The sequence below is a fragment of the Ipomoea nil genome, unplaced genomic scaffold (genome assembly GCF_001879475.1).
Source record: "Ipomoea nil cultivar Tokyo-kokei standard unplaced genomic scaffold, Asagao_1.1 scaffold1617, whole genome shotgun sequence".
NCBI lineage: Eukaryota > Viridiplantae > Streptophyta > Magnoliopsida > Solanales > Convolvulaceae > Ipomoea > Ipomoea nil.
In genome coordinates this window covers 976,593-997,064 of record NW_017618045.1, presented here as the reverse complement: position 1 = coordinate 997,064, position 20,472 = coordinate 976,593, and the positions used below count along the sequence as shown (strand labels likewise).

The following is a 20,472-nucleotide window of genomic DNA, read 5'->3' as shown; positions in this document are numbered from 1 at the left end:
GAAACAATTAAATTGTTCATGCGAGCGTCACTTGTATATCTATATGTTTAAATGAACAGTGCTCTATTACCGGATTCATTTGCCATGACATGCATTTTTAGCATTTAATAAATCAACTGTTACGTTATTATCGTAAATATTATTTATTGAACTAATGAGTTAAACATGTGTGCATAAATGATTAGAATCAAAAGCATACTCATCAAGCGATAGTTGGAATTAAGGTGAAAATATGCAATTCTCAAATTTTTTTAGATTTGTACATTTAGTATTAACATTTTACATATTTAATATTAAAATATTGCACTTGTAGGAATGGGTTAGGGTAAAAAGAATTTACTGGTTTGAATGTGTTGGAATATAAGGAAAATAATTTATTCCATTCATTGTTTCTGTTTTTAGGGTTTTAATTATAAGTTGTGGGTTACTTGGGCAGCACGTTGCACGTGGTTAATATTTCGCCCCACCATACAAGCTAAGTATACAACTTCGAAGAAGTTTTGTTCTACCTTTTTTTTTTTAATACTTTATTTTCAAAAAAAAAAAAAAAAAAAAAAAAAAAAAAAACATTGCTAAGTTTTTCTTTTCAAAACCACGTTGACATATTATTTTATTACATTTTTAATTAAATTATTATATAATTTCTTTTTATGATATTTCTTTATTTCATTGACTTGTCACTTTGTCAGCCAATTTCATGGATAGAAGTTGCTTCTTAATTTTAAACATTCTATCATGTCATTATTTTATTAGCCTCATCTCTTATCAATTTTATTTTATTTAAAAAAAAAAATTCTTTTGCCATCCACAATTCATAATTACCTTTTGACATGATAATAATTTTTCTTTTTATATTCAATAGTTATTTAAGAAAATATTTAATTTCTAAAATTCACTGGCATTAATAGTGATTTACATAAAAGGTAAAAATTGAGTCGTGTGTAACATATAATTTTCTTTTTAAAAAAATCACTTCCTTCTGAATATGCTATATATGAATATTAAAGTGTCGCTTCTTAATATACATTAATTTACAATGTATAAACTAAGCACACAAAACAATCCACAACGAAACGAATAAAAAGTAGAACACCTAGAAAAATGAGAATAGTTTCAATATAAGCTTAAAGGACATTCCATTAATTAATCGGACAAATCTTTAAGTTATCATCGTCAACTAACTTATAAATACCATCAAAATACACTTCTTGAATAATATAGAGACTGTCTCATTTTGGAGAAAACTTGTGCTTGATTTTCCATGTGACAATAATGAATCAATGGGAAATTAAAATCTTATCACCCACATGAAATGAGTGAATTCTCACCCTCTTATTTAGCTAGTCTTATTCTTTTCACATATTGTGAATTAGCAGCCTCAGAGGTCATGAGACTCAAACCTCTCCTCTCCACCCAAGGTAATGTCCAGACAATGAGACAAAAGGAATCAAATTCTGAAATATGCATGGATAGAACAAAGTAAATAATTATGCCTCAATTCAAGGACTAAAAATATCATTTTCTCTATAAAAAGAGAGATTATCACAACCTCAAAAAAATCTCTAATTGCAAACTGTAATTTATGAACATAATCGGTTGGCAAGAAGCGAAGCATGATGATAGAGGAATCCATGGCATTTACAGGATCCTATATCCACTAATTGCTAGTAATCGGAAAACCAAAAACAGTTTTCCCTAAAAGAATCTGATTGTCTACCATTTTTATATACAACAACTGTAGAACCAACCTCCTACTACTCTCACTCCACCGATTTGTATCATGATTGGCAGCAACTACTGATTCCATACCTACTTTCATTCTATGAACATATTTCTTTCCCCTTATTCGCAACAATTCTCCTAACCGAGAACACTCTGAATACACTGCACAATATTTTCCATCTCCTCTGGGCCGGGAACTTATTGCAAACACTATGTAGATCAGCTTCTGGTGGATCGAAGATGGGAGTTTGAATGTAATCATGGTCGAAGTACGGAAGAGACCTATCCCCAATCACAGAATCTGCATCCCGGATGAAGGAATTGATATCTTGGACAGGGGAACTCAGTGGTAGGTCGAAATCAATACCCGCATTTTCAAGACACTGAAAACCAAAATCATCCAAGCTACTCAAACCACTTGGGGAATACATGGATGACATGGCATCGGGCATTGCAGCACTAAAATGCTGAGCATCAAATCTGGTAAACTTTTGTGAAGTCAATATATCGCTGTAAGCAGAGTTAACAGTTGTGGATAAGTTTGTAGAGCATTGAATTGTGGGGACATTTGAACACTCTGCAGACTCATCATTGAAACGGTTCACATCTTCCCAGTTTCCGAAAGCAGAAATAGTTAACTTATGAGCTTCAACCTGAAAACAGTTACAATAGAATCGGCTCAGGCTTAGATTCAACTGAATATGCAGAGAACAATGGATCATTTAGGAGCAAAAGATGATAGACAGCAAAACGTAAAACGGTTTAAGAAATAGAAGCACAGTAGGAACATAAAAATCAATAACATTAGAAACGAGCCTTTTCAGTCTCAGATAGTTTGTCTGCGGGAACATAGTTTTGACAGTCAACAAGAAGCCCCATCACTTGTGCCACGATATTAAAAATGACACCATGTTTTTGGTCAGATCCAGAAGGGTGGTATGAATACAATTGCTTGTCGACATCACATGTCCTGGCATGCTCCACAGTGATTTCCCACATCTTAGCAGACATGCCTGCGCCAAGGATCTGCAAGATTTCTAGAAAATATAGTAAATACTACACAAGATAACAGAAAATGAAAATTAACTCTCAAGGATAATGAAATTTTAGAATCTCAAAACATGGTTGATTATATCAGTAAAGATTTGAATGTTAGAAAAGCAAAAAAAAAAATCAAATAATTCAACAAAACCTAAATGTGAACTTGTGAAGCAACACTAAACATCATTCTCCAGTATCCTCAGATTAACACTATTCAAACATTAGTAACTACTCTTTGTTCCCATTTTACCTATTATGTTTATTATTTGAAAGTCAAATCAACTCTTTTTTGTTTGTTTGTTTTCTTTAACTTTTTATATAGTTGTTAAATTTGCATTTTGTATTTAATATATAACTTTTTATGAATTTTCTAATATATAAGTTTTAGTGCACTAAAACAAAATTAATTAATATGACGATTGAATTGTAAACGATTTGAGTTAATCCTCATAAATTGAACAACACACAAAGTGGGGCAGAGGGAGTAGATTCTAGACATTCTTAGATATAGGGCCCAAGAAAGAAAGTATAATTTCAATGCAAAGACAATCATCTTACATCTATATTTTCTACTAAATTCAAATAACGTTTTGCAAGATTTATAAGTTCTTCAAAAAAGCAAACATATGCAATAACTTCTAACCTTCCGTAGCCTTGTAGGCTCAAGATAAAATAAGGTTAAAAAATCTTTCACTGTGATGACTCTTTCCTTCTTCAAGCGCCGATGAAATGCCCCTTCTTTACTAATTTTTTCAAGCCTCCATACTTCATCCAGGAGACATGGCGGATAGTGCTTCTTGTACACTGCAAGCAAATCAGGGAATTAAATTGCTCCACGAAACAATTTAATGTGATTAATTGTTCAGGAAGTCATTAAGAATGCTTCAATTTGGAGCATTTCCAGCTTTTTCAGCTGGGAGCTTCTATGCAATTATTTCTTTCTGCTTTCTGACATGTGCTATGGTAACATGAATGACCAAAAAACAAACTATTCTCTTATACAAAAGTCACTCAAAAGTTTTGAACAAATACAAATTTGTCTGGCAAACTTTTCAAAGACAAAGAATTGATCAATTTACTGAACTCCTCACAACAAGTGCTTACTCTCCAATAGCTGCTATCTGAAAATAAAAAGCTACTCTATGAAAACTCACTTGACCTAGATATATTAGAAAACATTAGCAAAACTAAGTTCTCTGTAATGCTAAAAGGAAATTGCAAGACAACTTCATCTATACAAGGAACATCTAATTGCGAGATGATGAAGAGCAAGAAAGATTAAGATCTGAGTAAATGCAAGATCAATTATCAACTATGCCATAACTACACTTACTAGTATTTTCTACTTAAGGCCTAAAAGGAGCAACTTAAAATCACTACTAAACTTGTAAACTCAGCAGAGATAGAGGTCCTCACTATCGTTATTCTTTGGTAGATACCATGTTACTAAAGTAATCTATGCATAAATAATGCAGTGATTTATTAATATACTATTTATGCTGACAATAAAAACAATTAAATTCGAGCTTACATTCTCCGCGGTGATCCCGAACAATGAAGGACTCAGATATTGCCTCTTTCACTTTAATTCCATCCAAGTTATCCACAAGTCTCACCCCCAATCTAAACTTACGACTTCTAGTCCAGCTAGAATTATCACTAAAGGAAATATCACCAACCAAACCAATGCCTTGCTTGAGATTCAAAAAAGCATCTCCACTAAGAAGAGCTTTCTTTCCTTCCCTCTCTCTGACAATGTTGTTAGTAAATTCTTCCAAAGTCCATTTGTCCCTTTCACCGCCATCAAAATCACCCTCAAGAGCTACAATTTCCACCTTTGCTGAAGATTCAGGACCACTTGTCACAGTTTGCCCAGTAAGAGCATCAACCAACGCAACTTTCAAACTTGAGCAATTTTCTCCTTCTATGCGAGCCCCAGTGAATACAGGAGGAGAGATAGAATTCAAGAACATTAATTTTAGGCTTCTTACTTCATAAAGGTGTACATCTTTCTCACAATTCCTAAACAAAACATGGAATCAGTAAAATTTTCTTTCAAATATAAATTTATATTTATGATGAATGATTAAATGAAAAACTCAATTTCTATAATCAAGGAGTCAAAACTCATACCACCTCAAGTTGGTCATGTACTTTCTCAATGCCAAGTCAACTTCCTCTCGTACCTGTAAGCTCAGATTAGTAACTAAATTTCTTATACCTCACTTAATATATATATATATATATATATATATATATATATATATATATATATATATAAATTCATAACATGCAATCAAATCCATAAATAACATATAACATAGGTGTAAATGTTGGTAGTAATTAGTAAATCATTTGTGTACCAGCAGTTCGCTACAGTTATTGTAGTTAGCATTAAATAAGCGATCAGACTACACCCATTCAACCAAAGCAAACTTAAAGAACACTAAAATTTAAGAATTAGAAAGTTATTATTACCTTAAGAATCCATTCTGAATTCTGGCTAATGTTTTCCAATTAAAGTTTAATAATAGTAGTGATGGGATGGGCATACACCCAGTCGGACTAGGTAAGGGAGGATAGGCGGAGTCAACGGGTAGACCGAGTGCGAAAGGTAGGGTACCAGTCAGATGAGCACTGTCTAGTCGGGCAAGCAGGCGCAGGCAGCCAGGCCGACAGAGATATGGAAGCAGCCAGTCATGCGGGCAGACAGGTCAGTCGATCGGACGGAAGGATGCTTGACGAAGACAGGCGGGAGGGAGGACGGTCGAGGGAGCCAGCAGGGCACCAAGTGAGACCGATAAGCAGTCAGCTGAGCGGCCGCGGAATGGGGCCGCACGGACATATGCTCGCGCGAAGTGCCGGGCAGAGTATGCCAGGTAGCTGGCCGAGGGCAGGAGACCGAATGCCTAAAGGAGTCGCACCTGAATAGAATAGCTAGGCGAACGGACGACTAAACGGATTGGTCAGTCAAAACATAGGATGTGCAGACTCCGATAAGGACTCAGCCAGGTGTTGAGATGCTAGTCGTATCCAGAAGAGATTTGGGGCGGAGCTTGTGGAAGGTGGAGGGAAATCCGGAAGCCATAACGAAAGAAAATCAACTGTATTTATGATAGTTTAGGGTTACCTAAATTAAGTCCTTGATCTCTTGTATAAATAGGCCTAGAGCACCTCATAAAAGGGTTAAGCTTTTCATACGCATACACAAGCAATGAAAATACTTTTCCAGCAATCTTGTTTCTTAATTTTCCGATAGTGTTGGCCCGCCGTTTGACTACTCCGGTAGTCAATAAAACCAACAAGTAGTTTATCAGCAATGGTCATTAGGGTGTATTAAAATGTCGGGAAAAACAGCACATGCAAGATTCTATGTAAATTAGAATGTTATGTGAAGCACTTTAAAAAATAAAAAAGGAATGAAATATGAATATAAACTACAAAATAACTTATCAACCATTAATTTGATGGTCAAATCATATTAACATATTATGATACTTCTCATTGTTCAAAAATATCACAAAAGAGCTTCTTATTAGGCACTGCAAACAATATTCAAAAGGAAAAAGCTTCAAATAAAATTTTCACTTGTTTCTCAAGCTAAAAAGTACTCTTAGCTGTGATGCTTCCAAGGCTGTGACTAATTCACAAACTTGCCGCAGAAACAGGAGAAATATTAAAGAACTTTCATGCATGCCATTGAATAATTAACAAATCTCGCAACAGTCAGTTCATCCAAGATAACAATTGCTAGCTGAAACAGTGAAACCAAGGAAAGCCAATATACTATATACTGCTAAAACCAAAATCGAAATTTAGCAATACGAACTTACAACTTTACGAATCAAAGGCTCCAGAACTGGCTCGATATAATTATGCACTTTACGCAAATTAATAACCTGCAATATCGCACTACAAAAATACAAAATGATAGTCAGTCATGGAAAAGCACTAAGTTCTAATTCCTTATATCAAAAGTACACTACCCAAAACAGGCAAGAAAAAGCATGTCAGCAACACTTAAAGTTGGTTATTTTATAAAATAATTATACTAGAAAAGATTTATACAAGCATCAGCAACCAGTAACTCCTCTATGAACTTGGGTGTGTTGCATACTTGCATATAGAAATTATAGCTCTATACCTTAGAAGAAATTTGAAAGTAGTAATGCTAGTATGCTACAAAGTGTGTACGAAACTAAGTCTCATATAACTTGTTCAGTGCAATTTCCATTTTCATCATCAGCAAAATAACAGGACAGTGTGTCTTCCATTTGCAGTAATTAAGAGCAATCCTCAGGATTCCATTTCCGAAATCAAAATACATATGATTGGCCATTACACTCTTTTGCAGAGTAAAATAGTCTAAATATTGTTCTTAGTAGTAATACTAAAACCTAAAAACTTAAAACTAAAATAAAAAAGGAAAACCACCTCAAATTTCCATCATAAATCACAAAGGCAGCAAAATTACCGAATTATTTAACAACTTTTATTGTTGGAAAAATCCACCGACTCTCCTACTAGAGCAAAAGGACTTCAAGTGTGCATTCAAATAAGCATATATAGAATTCCAGAATTAACAGAAAATTCCATTCTATACAACACCTGGATTATATGACAGAGTCTAGGCTACAAATACAATTATGAAAACGAAGAAGGAAATAGATGCGTCAGAACCTTTTGAGAGAGGGGATTTTCCGACGGCGCTTGTCATCGGAAGTTCCACAATCCTGCTGGGGTTTAGAATCATCACCCTTCTGCCGCTTATGTGACATTCTCGACACCTTCAAACCACAGGAATTGCAGTCCGAACACAAATCACAGCAACCCTACTGCTTCCACTACGGAGTAAATCAACCATCGAGGACGAGTAATGCTGATCGCTGTAACGGCGGTTGAGGAGACAAAAAGATAAACATGATCAACAATATATTACTTTATCAGAAAAAAAAAAAAAAAAAATCTCGAGATTTCTTCTGTATGAGTGTATAGATACAAATAGAAAGACAAGAAATTAAGGAGAAGAATACAAACTGGAGAACGGAGGAGGACGAGGCGTGCACCTTGGCTTGTCGATACTGTAAAAGATATGAACTGAATTTTTGGTAGTTCAACGGAGAAGCCGGTATGGAATAGGGAAAAGTGGGACCACTGAAAAACGCGTTGGCCCACCATGAAAATGAAAAGTACAACTGAACTTCCGTACGACTTTTGTTTATGAATATACTATATACGCGATTTTGTCATGTTTAATTTTAAACTTTTAAATTTATTATTTATGATCCTATCATTTTCAAATTGTTATTATTTGTTATTTAAATTAATTAAAAATAATTTTTCAATTTTTAAAATTAAACCAATCATAATTATGTAAATGAATTATAAATGATTAAATTTTGAGAGTTGAAAGACTATTAGTTGTAAATTTAGACTATAGATGATAACAATTTAAAAATTGAAAGACTACATATTATAAATTTACAAATTTAAGATTAAAAATAACAAAATCATTATACTCGAAGCATTCATATGTCATTAACTCTTTTATTTATTAGTTTTCATTTCTAATTTCTACTCCAATAATATTCACTTCATAATTTTCATCTCATAGAAATATTTGATTGTTTTTATATTTTATATTTGGTTGACTCACTTTATTATTCATAAAAGTCAATAAATAAATAATAATTATCAATGACTAAATTTTTTTATCATTACTTTTTTTTTTTTTTACTATATTACAAGGTAGTATCTATTTTATACTTTTTCTATCTATTCAAAAAAATAGTATAATCATTTATATTCTTTGAATGCATAGATTGTGTAGTATTCTTTTCTCATAATAAATATACTTGTAAGTTTATAGCAATAAGATATTTGGTATTGCTAAGTAATATTGTGGTAATAGTTTTAATCAGTGAATTTATTAACTATTTGTAGGCCAACGTTTAGAAAAATTAATTGTTAACATATAAAAAATAAGTTAATTCCAGCAATGGTCGGCAGCCCTTCCTCTTCACTGTCTTCGTTCCTTCCATCTTCTTCCTCTTCTCCGAGGGCAAGACCATGGACCTCTGTCACTTTCCTCCTCCCTCCTCACCTCTCTCTTCTCCTTCCCTCTTCCGTCTTCTCTTCGTCAACAGTGTAGCAAGCAGACCACATGGACTGCGTAGCTGGGCGGTAATAACGGCAGATGGTGGTGGTCGTCTATAATGGTTGTTGTTCGGCGTAACGGCGCGGTGGTGGAGACCACATACGAGATTTTTCATTCTTGGATGTTCGTCAGCTTCAACATCACCTACTGCAAGTAAGTGCATTTTGCATTTTTGTCATGACCCAAGTTTGGATTTTTATTGTTTTTTTTTTTTCATTTGTTTTACGTATGTATGCAGAAGTGGTATGTGGGGTTGTTACGAATGTTGTCACTGCTCTTTCAAATGGTTGGTGTCGCTAAAATTTGAGATGGAACTAGGCGAGAAGAGAGGCCTTTTAAGAATTTCTCCTTTTGTCTGTTTGTTCTGTGTAGCAGTCATTAAAGATATGATTTTCCTTGCCTTTCAAAGCTTTTTCCAAGAATGAATTTGAGAAAGGATACAATATTGATACTATCTTTGATGATGAAAACAAATTGGGAGTTGAGTCATACTTTGTGGAGGTTTCGCCGACCGGAGAAGTCTTCATTTTAGATTCTGAAAACAGCAACATTTACAAGATCACGACACCATAGAATTTGTTTATACACTTTACAGATGTGTAGCCACATAAGTTGTTTATGCCTATTTCTCCGCTTTCATCCCCTTATTTATATATATATATATATATATATATATATATATATATATATATATATATATATATAGACACACACATGTAAAGGTTGGGAATCATTGGGCTCTCCGAGTCTCCGGAGACGGAGAGCCAAATTTTTGTAACTTTCTCTTTACAAATCACAAAGATCGTAAATTTATTTTCTTTTTTTTTTTGATTGCTTTCTCCTGTTATTTTTTGGGGGATTGTTGATTGAACATGACCGTTGAGAATGCCACACCGGAAGATGCAGACGAGAATGATGATTTTGAGGAACTGGCGTTACAGAGGGGGTTGTTGTTTTTGGCTTCCGTGTTTCGGCAGACGCCTGGAAGCGTATCCCGACTTCGGAGAGCCATAAAGAGGATTGGTTGGCCAAGAGTACAAGTGCACTAAGGGAAAGTACGTTTTTACCCCTAAAATAGACGTTCACTTAACATGCATTGACGGAAGAAACTCAATTGGAAAGAATTCGATAGTCAGATAGTTAAATTGTCCAAATTAAAAGTCAGGATCAATTCTGAAAAATCATCATATTCGGGGAACCATTGCTGGAATTAACTCTATAAAAAAACATATGAATAGCATTTATTTCCCTGAGTTATATACTTATAGCACTTTTTCTCCCTGAATACTTATAGCACTTTTTCTCCCTAAATTATTTAAATGGTTGTTTTCCCCAAGCAATGTTAAATTGACATATTTACCCTTAAAATAAATATTTCATTTATTTTTCTTCTCCAACAAATTATTACTACAATTTGGTTCAAACCAAACAGACACTATAGCAACAAAACCGAAATATTCCAATTACAATTTAGAATCGAAATCCGATATTTAAAGTTTATGAAAATCGCGAACCAGAACGGCCGGTTCATGTTCCGAACTAAAAAAAAAAATACATTTATTGTTGAATTTAGACTATTTTAAAATAAAGACGGTTCAAAATCGCGAACTGGATCCGGAATCGCCGATTCATGATTCAAGATCCAGTTTTTTCGATTCATAATTTTAATAAACTGAAATCCAAATATTGAGTTCTGGATCTGAATCATAATCGGAAACTTTTAATTCGATTGCTATAGTGTCCGGTTCAGTTCAAATCGAACCGTGGTCATCCCTACATATACGCAATAATTTGTTGGAGAAGAAAAATAAATAAAATGTCTACTTTTAAAGGTAGAAATGTAAATTTATTATATCGGGGGGAGGTGGGGGGGGGGGTGCTATAAGTATATAACTCAGGGGGAAAAATTGTCATTTTCCCTTAAAAAATTTACAGTTAATAAATAATAATAAATATCCATCGGAAAATGACATTTTTTCTCCCTGAGTTATATGCTTATAGCACTTTTCTCCCGTGAGTTATTCATGCATCCACATTTGCCCCCTCAATTATTATAAAAGTGGCGGTTTTTCCCGTGATATATTAAATGAACATTTCTACCCTTAAAATAAATATTTTATTTATTTATCTTCTTCAACAAATTATAGCTTATACGTAGGGATGACCACGGTTCGATTCGAACTGAACCGAACACTATAGCAGTCAAATCAAAAATTTTCAGTTATGATTCAGAACATAACCCAATATTTGGGTTTCCATTTATTAAAATCGTGAACTGCACACCAAAGGTTCAAATCGGAACAACTACTAGCATTAGCTTAAAATTAGAATTATAATATTTGGCATTATTTGCAAATAGTATATGTTTTTTTCACATTTATACTAACTCTCACATATAAGTATATATAACCGCAATTTGATTTTTATTTTGAACCGTCGGTTCACGGTTTCGAATCCAATTTGAACTGCTGATTCAAATTTTCTTTTAAAATTTTATTTTTTTTATTTTTAAAATATTCTAAATTCAACAATTAATGTATTTTATTTTTCAAATCGTGGTTATAATTTGTTGGAGAAGAAAAATAAATGAAGTATTTATTTTAAGAGTAAATATGTCCATTTAACATATCAGAGGGGAAAAATTGCCACTTAAATAATTTAAAGGGAAAAATACTATAAGTATATAGCACATAGGGGAAAGTGTCATTTTCCCAATATTCATTATAATAATAATCAAATTATAATTAAATAAAAAATTCTAAATAAAAAAAAAATGTTAGCATATATTCGTTGTTTGCAAATGTTCCGATCCATATCAGTGATCATTGATCAACAACGTAACGAAAATGAGAAAATCCCTCTCTATAAAGTGAGAAAGTTTTTCCATGAATCAAGCAAGTAACAAATTTATTTTTAAATTATATATGTGTATCATTTGAATACTTATATTGTTTATATTATATTCCTTGACCTAACTAAATATAAAGGTGTTTGTAAAGGAAATTTTGTTTTTATCAAATAAGTCACAAACTTATTAGTAGTACCACTTATACTTTTTTTTTTTTTTTTTTTTGAAAGCTACTGGCTCTATTACATTGTAGTATCTGTTCATAACTAGTACCACTTATACTTTTGTACAATTATGTCATTAAATTTAAAATATTTAACAAGTAAAATATGTGTAATTAGGACAATATATTTTCTTAGGGTTATATGGTATGTACTAAAGATGCAATTAAAGTAATGATATGTCCTCACTCCTCAGTTACCTATGATGTTTACATCTCTCGTTCTTGGTACCATATCCCATCAATTAAAGCCTATTTGACATTATTTAGTTTAGCTTGAGATGTGCAACATAGATATCCTGCCAATTCAATATAATTCTTCCTAAGTTTTTTTTTTTTTTTTTTTTTAAACCAAAAAACTTTATATTAAAGGGAATAAATGTTGAATACAAAAATGAATGGTAGACATTCAAATAGAAGAGCGAATCGGCCACCTTGCAAGAGTGTGGGCAAGCACATTCGTAAGTGGCGCCATGTTCGTTTTTCAACCACGAAAGAACCACCCTAGTTTTGGTTTGGTTTTTCATGGTCTTACTATGACATATTCTAGTAAGGAGTAAATGATACATGTTCATAATGATTGCTTATTATCTAATCATCAACCAAACATTTATGGATTCCATTATAGCTTGATGGGGAGCATATGACCTTCTATTCAATTTTCACTATAGGCAATACCATAATGTATTTACCACATCATTTATCATTCAAGATGTAAGGCTGTCCTTATCCCTGCAAACATCTCCCACCCTCAAAAATGGGTCTCACTTCCACATCATCTCATTTGCAAATCATCTACTATTCACGCTACATCCCTACAAATATCTCTCTCTCAAAAATAGGTCCTACTTTCATTTTATATTATATATATAATAATAAAATAATAAAAAAATAAAGAAACGTACAAATTTGCAGGCAGCCATGCTGCCTTGCAATACTAAAGTACAAAGAAGGCTGCCATTCGGCAGCCTTCTTTGTACTTTGCAAACTTGCAACAGTTGCAAGTTTGCATTACACATCAGATAACAAAAAAAAAAAAAAAAAAAAAATCCATGTGCCGTCAAATCATCTTGCAAATGGATACATTTGCAGGGATAACTTCAGCCTAATATGCCAAAGATCATGTGGAAATACTTGACATTCAGTTTTTTCCATTTCCAAATGTCATCTTAGTGATTGTGCATAGATACACATGATTTATCACATGACATGCTGTATGGACAACGTAACTTTAGGACGAAAACTACACTAATGCAGTTTCTTTCAATTGATAACATTCTTGCCCTTTCTTGTAGCATCATATTCTTTCTTTCTACTACACCATTTTGTTGGGGTGTTTTTAATTGGCACAACAAATCTATGTCTGATCCCATGTTGATAACAAAATTCAGCATACCGGTACCCTTCATTCCCGAATTCCCTACCATGATTTGATTGCAATCTCACAATGCTTACTATAGGTTCATTTTTTTTCCTTTTGTAGGCGCTAACACTGCTTCTTAAAAGTTGACAGTGAATTTGAGTTCTCCCTAAGAAGCATAACACATGTAAAGCGTGAGAAATCATCTACAATAACAAATATATATATGTATTTCTTACTTTTATACTCTCAACTTTTGTTGGGTTCGATCAAATCCATGTGTAATAATTCAAGACATGTTGTGGTTGTGATGCACTTCTGAGGTTTATGTAATGTACATATTTACTTCCCTACTTGACACGGTTCATATACACTTCATTAGTTTGAATTTTGAATCTGGGTACCCCTCTCACAACTTCTAAGTTTAGTATGTAATCTTTTCATATCTCATAAGTTCATATTTTCGAGGCGTTGACGACACAATTTCACTTCTTCAACCATGATCCTACAACAAAGCATATGCATATGTCGCAGTTATATATCCAACACACTGCATCAGGTGAAGATACATTTTCACCTCGCCCTTCCAATAAGCATAATTAGTGCCTATTAATTGGGGAGGCTTGATGCCACTCTCCATCATGTACTAGATCATAGAAACCAAACCAAGATCAAAAAATTCCAACAAGTAGATTTGACAACTTCACATAATTGTAAAGGAAAAATTGGCTAACAAATTAAGTCAACTAGCTCGTATAATTTTTCTATTTCTTGAAACTATGAAATTAATCAAGTCCGGCCTTAATAGACTAAAAATGTTAGATTTGTTATCTTTCTCTCCCGAAATCTATCTTTCATAAACACTTTGGCCCTGTTTGGTAAAATGGCTGTTAGCTGATAGCTGTTTGTTGTTAGCTGATTGTGTTAATTAGAGGGTATAAATAGTTGATAACATTAGCTGATTGTAGAAAAGTGTTTGGTAAATTAGCTGTTAGTTGATAGCTGTTTGGTATAATTTATTTTCTCAAAAAGCTAATTGAAAATGTTGATAGGAGTAGCTTTTTTAATTTTAGCCTTTTGGAGTTGCAAAAAGCTAATTAACCAAACATTTATATTGATATTTTAACTAAATTAAACAATTAATAGTGGTCAAATAAGCTAAAATTGGCCTATAGGCCAATTTTTTACCAAACAGGGCCTTTATCTAAGGTAAATTGCTCTCTACTAAAATTCAGTTCAGAATAATTCCTTGTAACGGACTATAGCTAGAAAAACCACCAATTGCCACATCAACTTGTGTTGTTGCCCTTGAACCACTCACAATAATAAAACTTGTATCAAACAATCCCTTAGGGGTCGTTTGGTTCACGGAATGTCAGATACCTCAGGGAATGTTAGATTGCTGGGAATGTTAGATTCCTGTGTTTGGTTAAAATTAAGGTATGTAATATAATCATGTTTGGTTTATGGTTATCTTTTATCCACACACTATAATACCCTTAACATATTTTCATATATTTTAATAAATTTAAAAATTAAAATAAATAAATAAGATAACGGTATCATATATAATTACAAAAATAATTATATATATATATATATATATATATATATGTGTGTGTGTGTGTGTGTGTGTGTGTAATAAACTAACATAACCAAGGTTATCTTACATAACCTTAGAAATTGAAGGGAATCACATTCCCTTCAAAATCCTATGTGGAGGGAATGTGACATTCGTTTGGAATGTTAGATTCCTTGAGATAATATGAACCAAACAGACGATTGTGAACTTTGGAATGTCTATATAACCTGAACCAAATGCCCCTTAAAGTAGTACCCAAACTTTGGAATCTCATTTACTGAAAAATGTCATGCTAGGATCTAGTACGCTATTTTAAATTACAAGTAACCTAGAGCTGTTTTTACCAAAAGAATTCAACCAATAAATGGGACATATATAGTTACATAGACCAAAATTCTATTGTTAGGAATATTAACAGGACGAGGTAGGGATAGGAACATACTCTTTGTCCACGTCTCCAAGAAAAATATACGGGGACAAGAAGTCCCCATCCTCAATAAACCCGTTTCATATACTTTCTCAACATACTGAAACATAAAGGAACCAATAACGCCTTCACTAAGACTTAAATTCATAATCTTTCAAATGGAAGTCCAACCCGGATACCATTAGACCACGTAGTCCTAGTATTAAATTAATATAAGTTTTAATAATCAAATATAAAAAAAAATTAAAAAATTAAAAAACTATGTTTTATTTCTAAAAAGAGTTAATCACCATTTTAGTCTCCCAATTGTTTCCCAATTGCCAATGTAGTCCCTAATTTTCAATTTCAATCAATTCGATCTTCCAATTGTTTAAAATTTCATCAATTAAACCCTTTCAATGACCACCAGGACTATGTGGTCCAATGGTACCCGGGTTGGACTTCCATTTGGAAGGTTGTAAGTTCGAGCCTCAGTGGAGGCGTTATTAGCTCTTTGTGTTTCAGTAGGTTGAGAAAGTATATGAACAGATACTACAATGTAATAGAGCTAGTAGCATTCAAAAAAAAAAAAAAAAAACCCTTTTAATGACCAACATGTTGATTTCTATATTTTTAAAATTTCGTCAATTTGGTCCCTAGAAGAGTTTAATTGACGAAATTTTAAACAATTCAATAATCAAATTGGTTTAAATTGAAAACTATAAACTATATTAACAGTTAAAAAATAATTGAGAGATCAAATGTTGATTTCCACTTCTAAAAATTAAAATACTTAACTCTACAATTCTTCAATAATCAATAAGTTTTCAATTATTACGACCAAAGTTCAAAATTCCTAATTATCAAATATATATATTGGGCAAAATTTTTTATCATAACTATATTAAAATATAGGGATTAGGGAGAAGGCCAAAGGGAGTAGTGAATTTGGAGTTTTGGACTAATGGAAAAAAAAGCATATTATTAAGTATAATAATTAAGTATATTATATTGTATTATACTTCATATTGTATTATATTATATTATATTATATATACATATGTTTTTAAATTTTAATATCAAGGACAAGCTTAGATCGGGTCGAGAAAGGATATCCTTGTCTTTGTTTCCATTCTTAATAGAAAATTGCAAACAATTCCCATCTCAATCTCTATTGTCCAAAATTTTTTGCCCTCGTTGCCCTTAGGGTGGAGATTGGAGATCCCCATCGGACATGGAAAATTATCATCCATCGATAGTTATATCATGGACCATATATATACTCATATAGTGGAACAACAAAGGGTAGTATTACAAGTGCAAAAAAACGCTCTCTACCTAGGGTTTCTAGGTCTTTCCCGTCGATCCATCGACATAGTTTTCTACGGTGAATCCGAAGCAACGACAAGCGGTTTTCGTACGCCTGCAGGCAGGATGGCGTCTACGCCAGTGGAGCAGGAGGTGGCGAGAATAGCAGCCAGGTGGGCGGACGTTGTATTGGAGGAGGAAGCGTCGGCTTTTATGCCGGATGAAGGGACGGACACGGAGGAGGTGGTGGAAGATGTAGAGGAGAGTTAGGGGGTTGTGGGGAGGTTCTTGACACGGAAGCTAGTCAGGTTGGAATTCATGAGTCAGGTCCTGGCTTCGGTATGGCAACCTGTGAGCGGAGTTGAGGCAACGGAGGTAGAACCGGGCAGGTTCCTATTTGTTTTCCATCACGTAACGGACATGGAACGTGTTCTCAATGAGGGGCCCTGGGCTTTTGACAATAGCACGTTGGTATGTAAGCAAGTCCCGGACGGGGTCATGCCGGCTGATGTAGTGTTGGATACGATAGACCTATGGGTTCAATTGCATGGAGCGCCGAATGGATATTCGTCCAGTCGGATCTTGGAACAGATTGGGAATTTTTTGGGTACGTTTGTTAAGGTTGATGATCGGTTCGACAATGTCCCATGGAAGGTGTTTCATCGGATTAGGGTTTCGTTGTCTGTTGACAAACCCTTGAAAAGGCGGATGAATTTTATTAAGCGGGACAAGACGTGTTGCTGGGTAACATTCAAGTATGAACGCCTGCATACTTATTGCTACTTCTGCGGGATGCTTGGACATTCATATCAGTTTTGTCATGGGGCCAGGGATTCGAAGCTGTCAGTGGAGGAATATTTGTACGGCCCGGAATTGCGGGCGGGTGGTGGCCGTGGCCCTAGACCGGTGGGCGGGAGTTGGCTTTTACCGCCGAAACGGCATGCTGTGGGCCGGAATCCGAAGGTTGACCGGGTGGCAGTGGGCGGGTCTCCGGGGGTTGGGAACCGAGTTGATGAGGTAGTAGAGGAGGGTGTGGTGGAGGTGGCTAAGAGGCGCCGGGAGGAGGTGGGTGGTGAGGGACGGACATATGAGGGAGGGGATGTTGTGATGGCCGAGTTCTCAAAAAACTTGCAGCAGGCGGGTTCTGGTTCCCAGACCCGCCCGGATCAATGAGTACCCTTAGCTGGAACTGCCGTGGCTTGGGTAATCCACGCACGGTTCGTGAGATTGTGGACATGGTGTCCCGAAAGCAACCCGACTTTGTATTTCTGATGGAAACTAAAGTGGCACGCGATCATGCAGAGCGATTACGTGTTAAGATAGGATATGAGGGTCTATTTTATGTTGATAGTGATGGGTTGAGTGGTGGTATAGCGTTATTGTGGAAAAAGAATTGTACGGCCCGGCTGCTGAGTTACTCAACGAACTACGTTGATGTTGGGGAAACCATTGCTGGCTTTCCGGAATGGAGAATGACGGGTTATTATGGTTTCTCGGAACGAACGAGGCACACTGAGTCATGGGATCTCTTGAGAACACTATCGGGCAGGTCAACCCTCCCATGGGTTGTCATCGGAGATTTTAATGATTTGCTGTATCAGAATGAGAAAAGAGGGGGGAATCCACATCCGAATAGTCTCCTACGCGGTTTTGGGGAAGCTATTGAGGACTGTGGGCTTGCTCAGATGCCTATGACTGGGTATCCGTACACATGGGAGAAGGGGAAGGGGACAGAAAAATGGATGGAGGAGAGGCTAGATAAGGTCTTAGTGACAAATGAGTGGCGGGGTGTGGTGACGGGGGCTAAGGTGATGAATCTGAGAACCCGGAAATCTGATCACTCGGCTCTCTTTCTGGGGATTCGTGAGTACGGTGGGGGTGTTGGGCCTGGGAGGAGGGGGTTCCGGTTTGAGATGACATGGTTGCATGATGAGGGGTGTAGGAGTGTGGTAGAGCAGTCTTGGCAGGAGGGGAGGAGCCAGGGTTTACAGAATTGCATTCAGTACTGTGGGAACCGGTTAACACGATGGGGTGGGAACCGATACCATAAGTACGGAAAACGGATCAATGAGCTGACAAGGGAACAATAGCGACTAAGGGGGCGTACTGACCCGGCCTCGCTTGCAGAGTTCCAGCGCCTAGAACGGCTGTTAAGCTGCACTGAAGCTCAGGAGGATGCCTATTGGAGGCAGCGAGCTAAGCAACATTGGCTTAAGGAGGCGGATGCTAATACGAAGTTTTTTCACAGGTATGCCTCTCACCGAAAAAAGAAGAATACTATTTCTAGATTGATGAATGATGATGGGGTTTGGGTGGAGGGGGAGCCTATGAAAAATGTTATCTTGCAATATTATAATCGTATTTTTACTGCTGGAACCCCGGGAACTGGGGAGGGATTTTTCGAGGGGATTGCTTCGCGAGTCACACAGGCACAGAATGAGTTCTAGCTTGCTGCGGCCTTTTGAATTAAAAGAAGTTAAGGGTGCATTGTTTGCAATGTTCCCGGATAAGGCACCAGGCCCGGATGGAATGAATCCGGGCTTCTATCAGCATTTCTAGGATGTAGTAGGAGGGGGTGTGGCGAGTTTTATAATAAATTGTGTAGAATCTTGTGATTTCCTGCCCGGGTTGACTGAAACCGATATTGTTTTGATCCCTAAGAAGAATACCCCTGAGTTTGTAACTGATTTGCGCCCTATAGCCCTTAGTAATGTGGTCTATAGAGTTATGGAAAAGATGCTAGCTAACAGAATGAAGCCATTGATGGAGGAAATAATATCTGAGTCGCAAAGTGCTTTTATCCCGGATAGACTGATAACGGATAATATATTATTAGCTGCGGAAGTGGGCCATTTTCTGAATAGAAAGTAGTGTGGGGTGGGGGGATGGAGTGCTCTCAAACTGGACATGGCGAAGGCATATGATCGGGTGGAATGGTCTTTCCTCCGTAAGATGATGCTGGCGTTGGGTTTTCATGATGGTTGGGTGGAATTGATTATGAAGTGTGTCACCACAGTCTCTTATAATATTCAGGTGAATGGCTTGAGATGTGATCCTATTATACCCACTCGTGGATTAAGGCAAGGGGATCCTTTATCCCCGTACTTATTTATTATATGTGCAGAAGGACTATCTTTATTATTACAGCGGGCACATGCTGTGGGATCGTTACATGGATGCAGGGTAGCGAGAGGTGCCCCCCAATCTCTCATTTATTCTTTGCGGATGATAGTCTTTTGTTTTTTAAAGCCAATGTGGAGGAAGCGGTTGAAGTTAAAAGATGCTTATCGGTGTACGAGGATCTGTCTGGGCAGGCAGTTAACTATCATAAGTCGAATATATGTTACAGTAAAAATACAAGTAATGTTGATAGGGATAATGTGGCTCAGATTTTTGGAGTGACACACTGACACAGGCTCCGAATTTTGGCAAGTATTTGGGACCCCCCTCTTTTGTTGGAAGACACAAAAAAGCAGTTTTTGCGTATATTGAGGATAAAATCCGTCAAAGGATTGGGCCATGGAATAAAAAACTGCTCTCGCAGGCGGGTAAGGAGATTTTATTGAAAACTGTAGCGCAATCTATGCCTACGTTTTCAATGAGTGTTTTTTTGCTGCCTATATCCGTGTGTACGGCGATAGAGAGAATTATGAATCGGTATTGGTGGGACTCTGGAACTGACAGGCGAATACATTGGAAGGCATGGGATAAGCTGTGTATCCCTAAGAAGTATGGGGGTTGGGATTTAAAGATTTGCGAGCTTTTAACCTAGCAATGTTAGGGAAACAGGCATGGCGAATGTTGACCAAGCCTGAGTCCTTGGTGGCA

At 35.7% G+C, this 20,472-nt stretch overlaps 3 protein-coding genes across 7 annotated transcripts; 2 read left to right on the top strand and 1 right to left on the bottom strand.

Annotated features, from left to right (window-relative positions):
* Positions 1-1,487: 1,487 nt before the first annotated feature.
* LOC109191130 (calmodulin-binding protein 60 A-like) lies at positions 1,488-7,908 on the bottom strand. 5 transcript variants are annotated; one of them, XM_019341703.1, is made up of 8 exons: positions 7,801-7,908; positions 7,444-7,649; positions 6,597-6,675; positions 4,897-4,949; positions 4,295-4,785; positions 3,407-3,567; positions 2,539-2,748; positions 1,488-2,375 (listed from the first exon to the last, which is right to left on the bottom strand). In XM_019341703.1, the coding sequence occupies exons 2-8, from the start codon at positions 7,539-7,541 to the stop codon at positions 1,821-1,823; spliced, it is 1,647 nt and encodes a 548-aa protein (XP_019197248.1). In that variant the 5' UTR covers positions 7,542-7,649; positions 7,801-7,908; the 3' UTR covers positions 1,488-1,820. The 5 variants fall into 5 exon arrangements, with proteins under 5 accessions (XP_019197248.1, XP_019197252.1, XP_019197250.1 ...); XM_019341707.1 differs by having other exon boundaries at positions 4,900-4,949; XM_019341705.1 differs by having other exon boundaries at positions 7,797-7,851.
* Positions 7,909-17,813: 9,905 nt separating this feature from the next.
* LOC109191091 lies at positions 17,814-18,734 on the top strand. Its single transcript, XM_019341662.1, has one exon. The coding sequence runs from the start codon at positions 17,814-17,816 to the stop codon at positions 18,732-18,734; it is 921 nt and encodes a 306-aa protein (XP_019197207.1).
* Positions 18,735-19,551: 817 nt separating this feature from the next.
* LOC109191090 lies at positions 19,552-20,416 on the top strand. The gene is made up of 3 exons (XM_019341660.1): positions 19,552-19,677; positions 19,827-19,958; positions 20,060-20,416. The coding sequence occupies exons 1-3, from the start codon at positions 19,552-19,554 to the stop codon at positions 20,414-20,416; spliced, it is 615 nt and encodes a 204-aa protein (XP_019197205.1).
* The last annotated feature ends 56 nt before the right edge of the window (positions 20,417-20,472 follow it).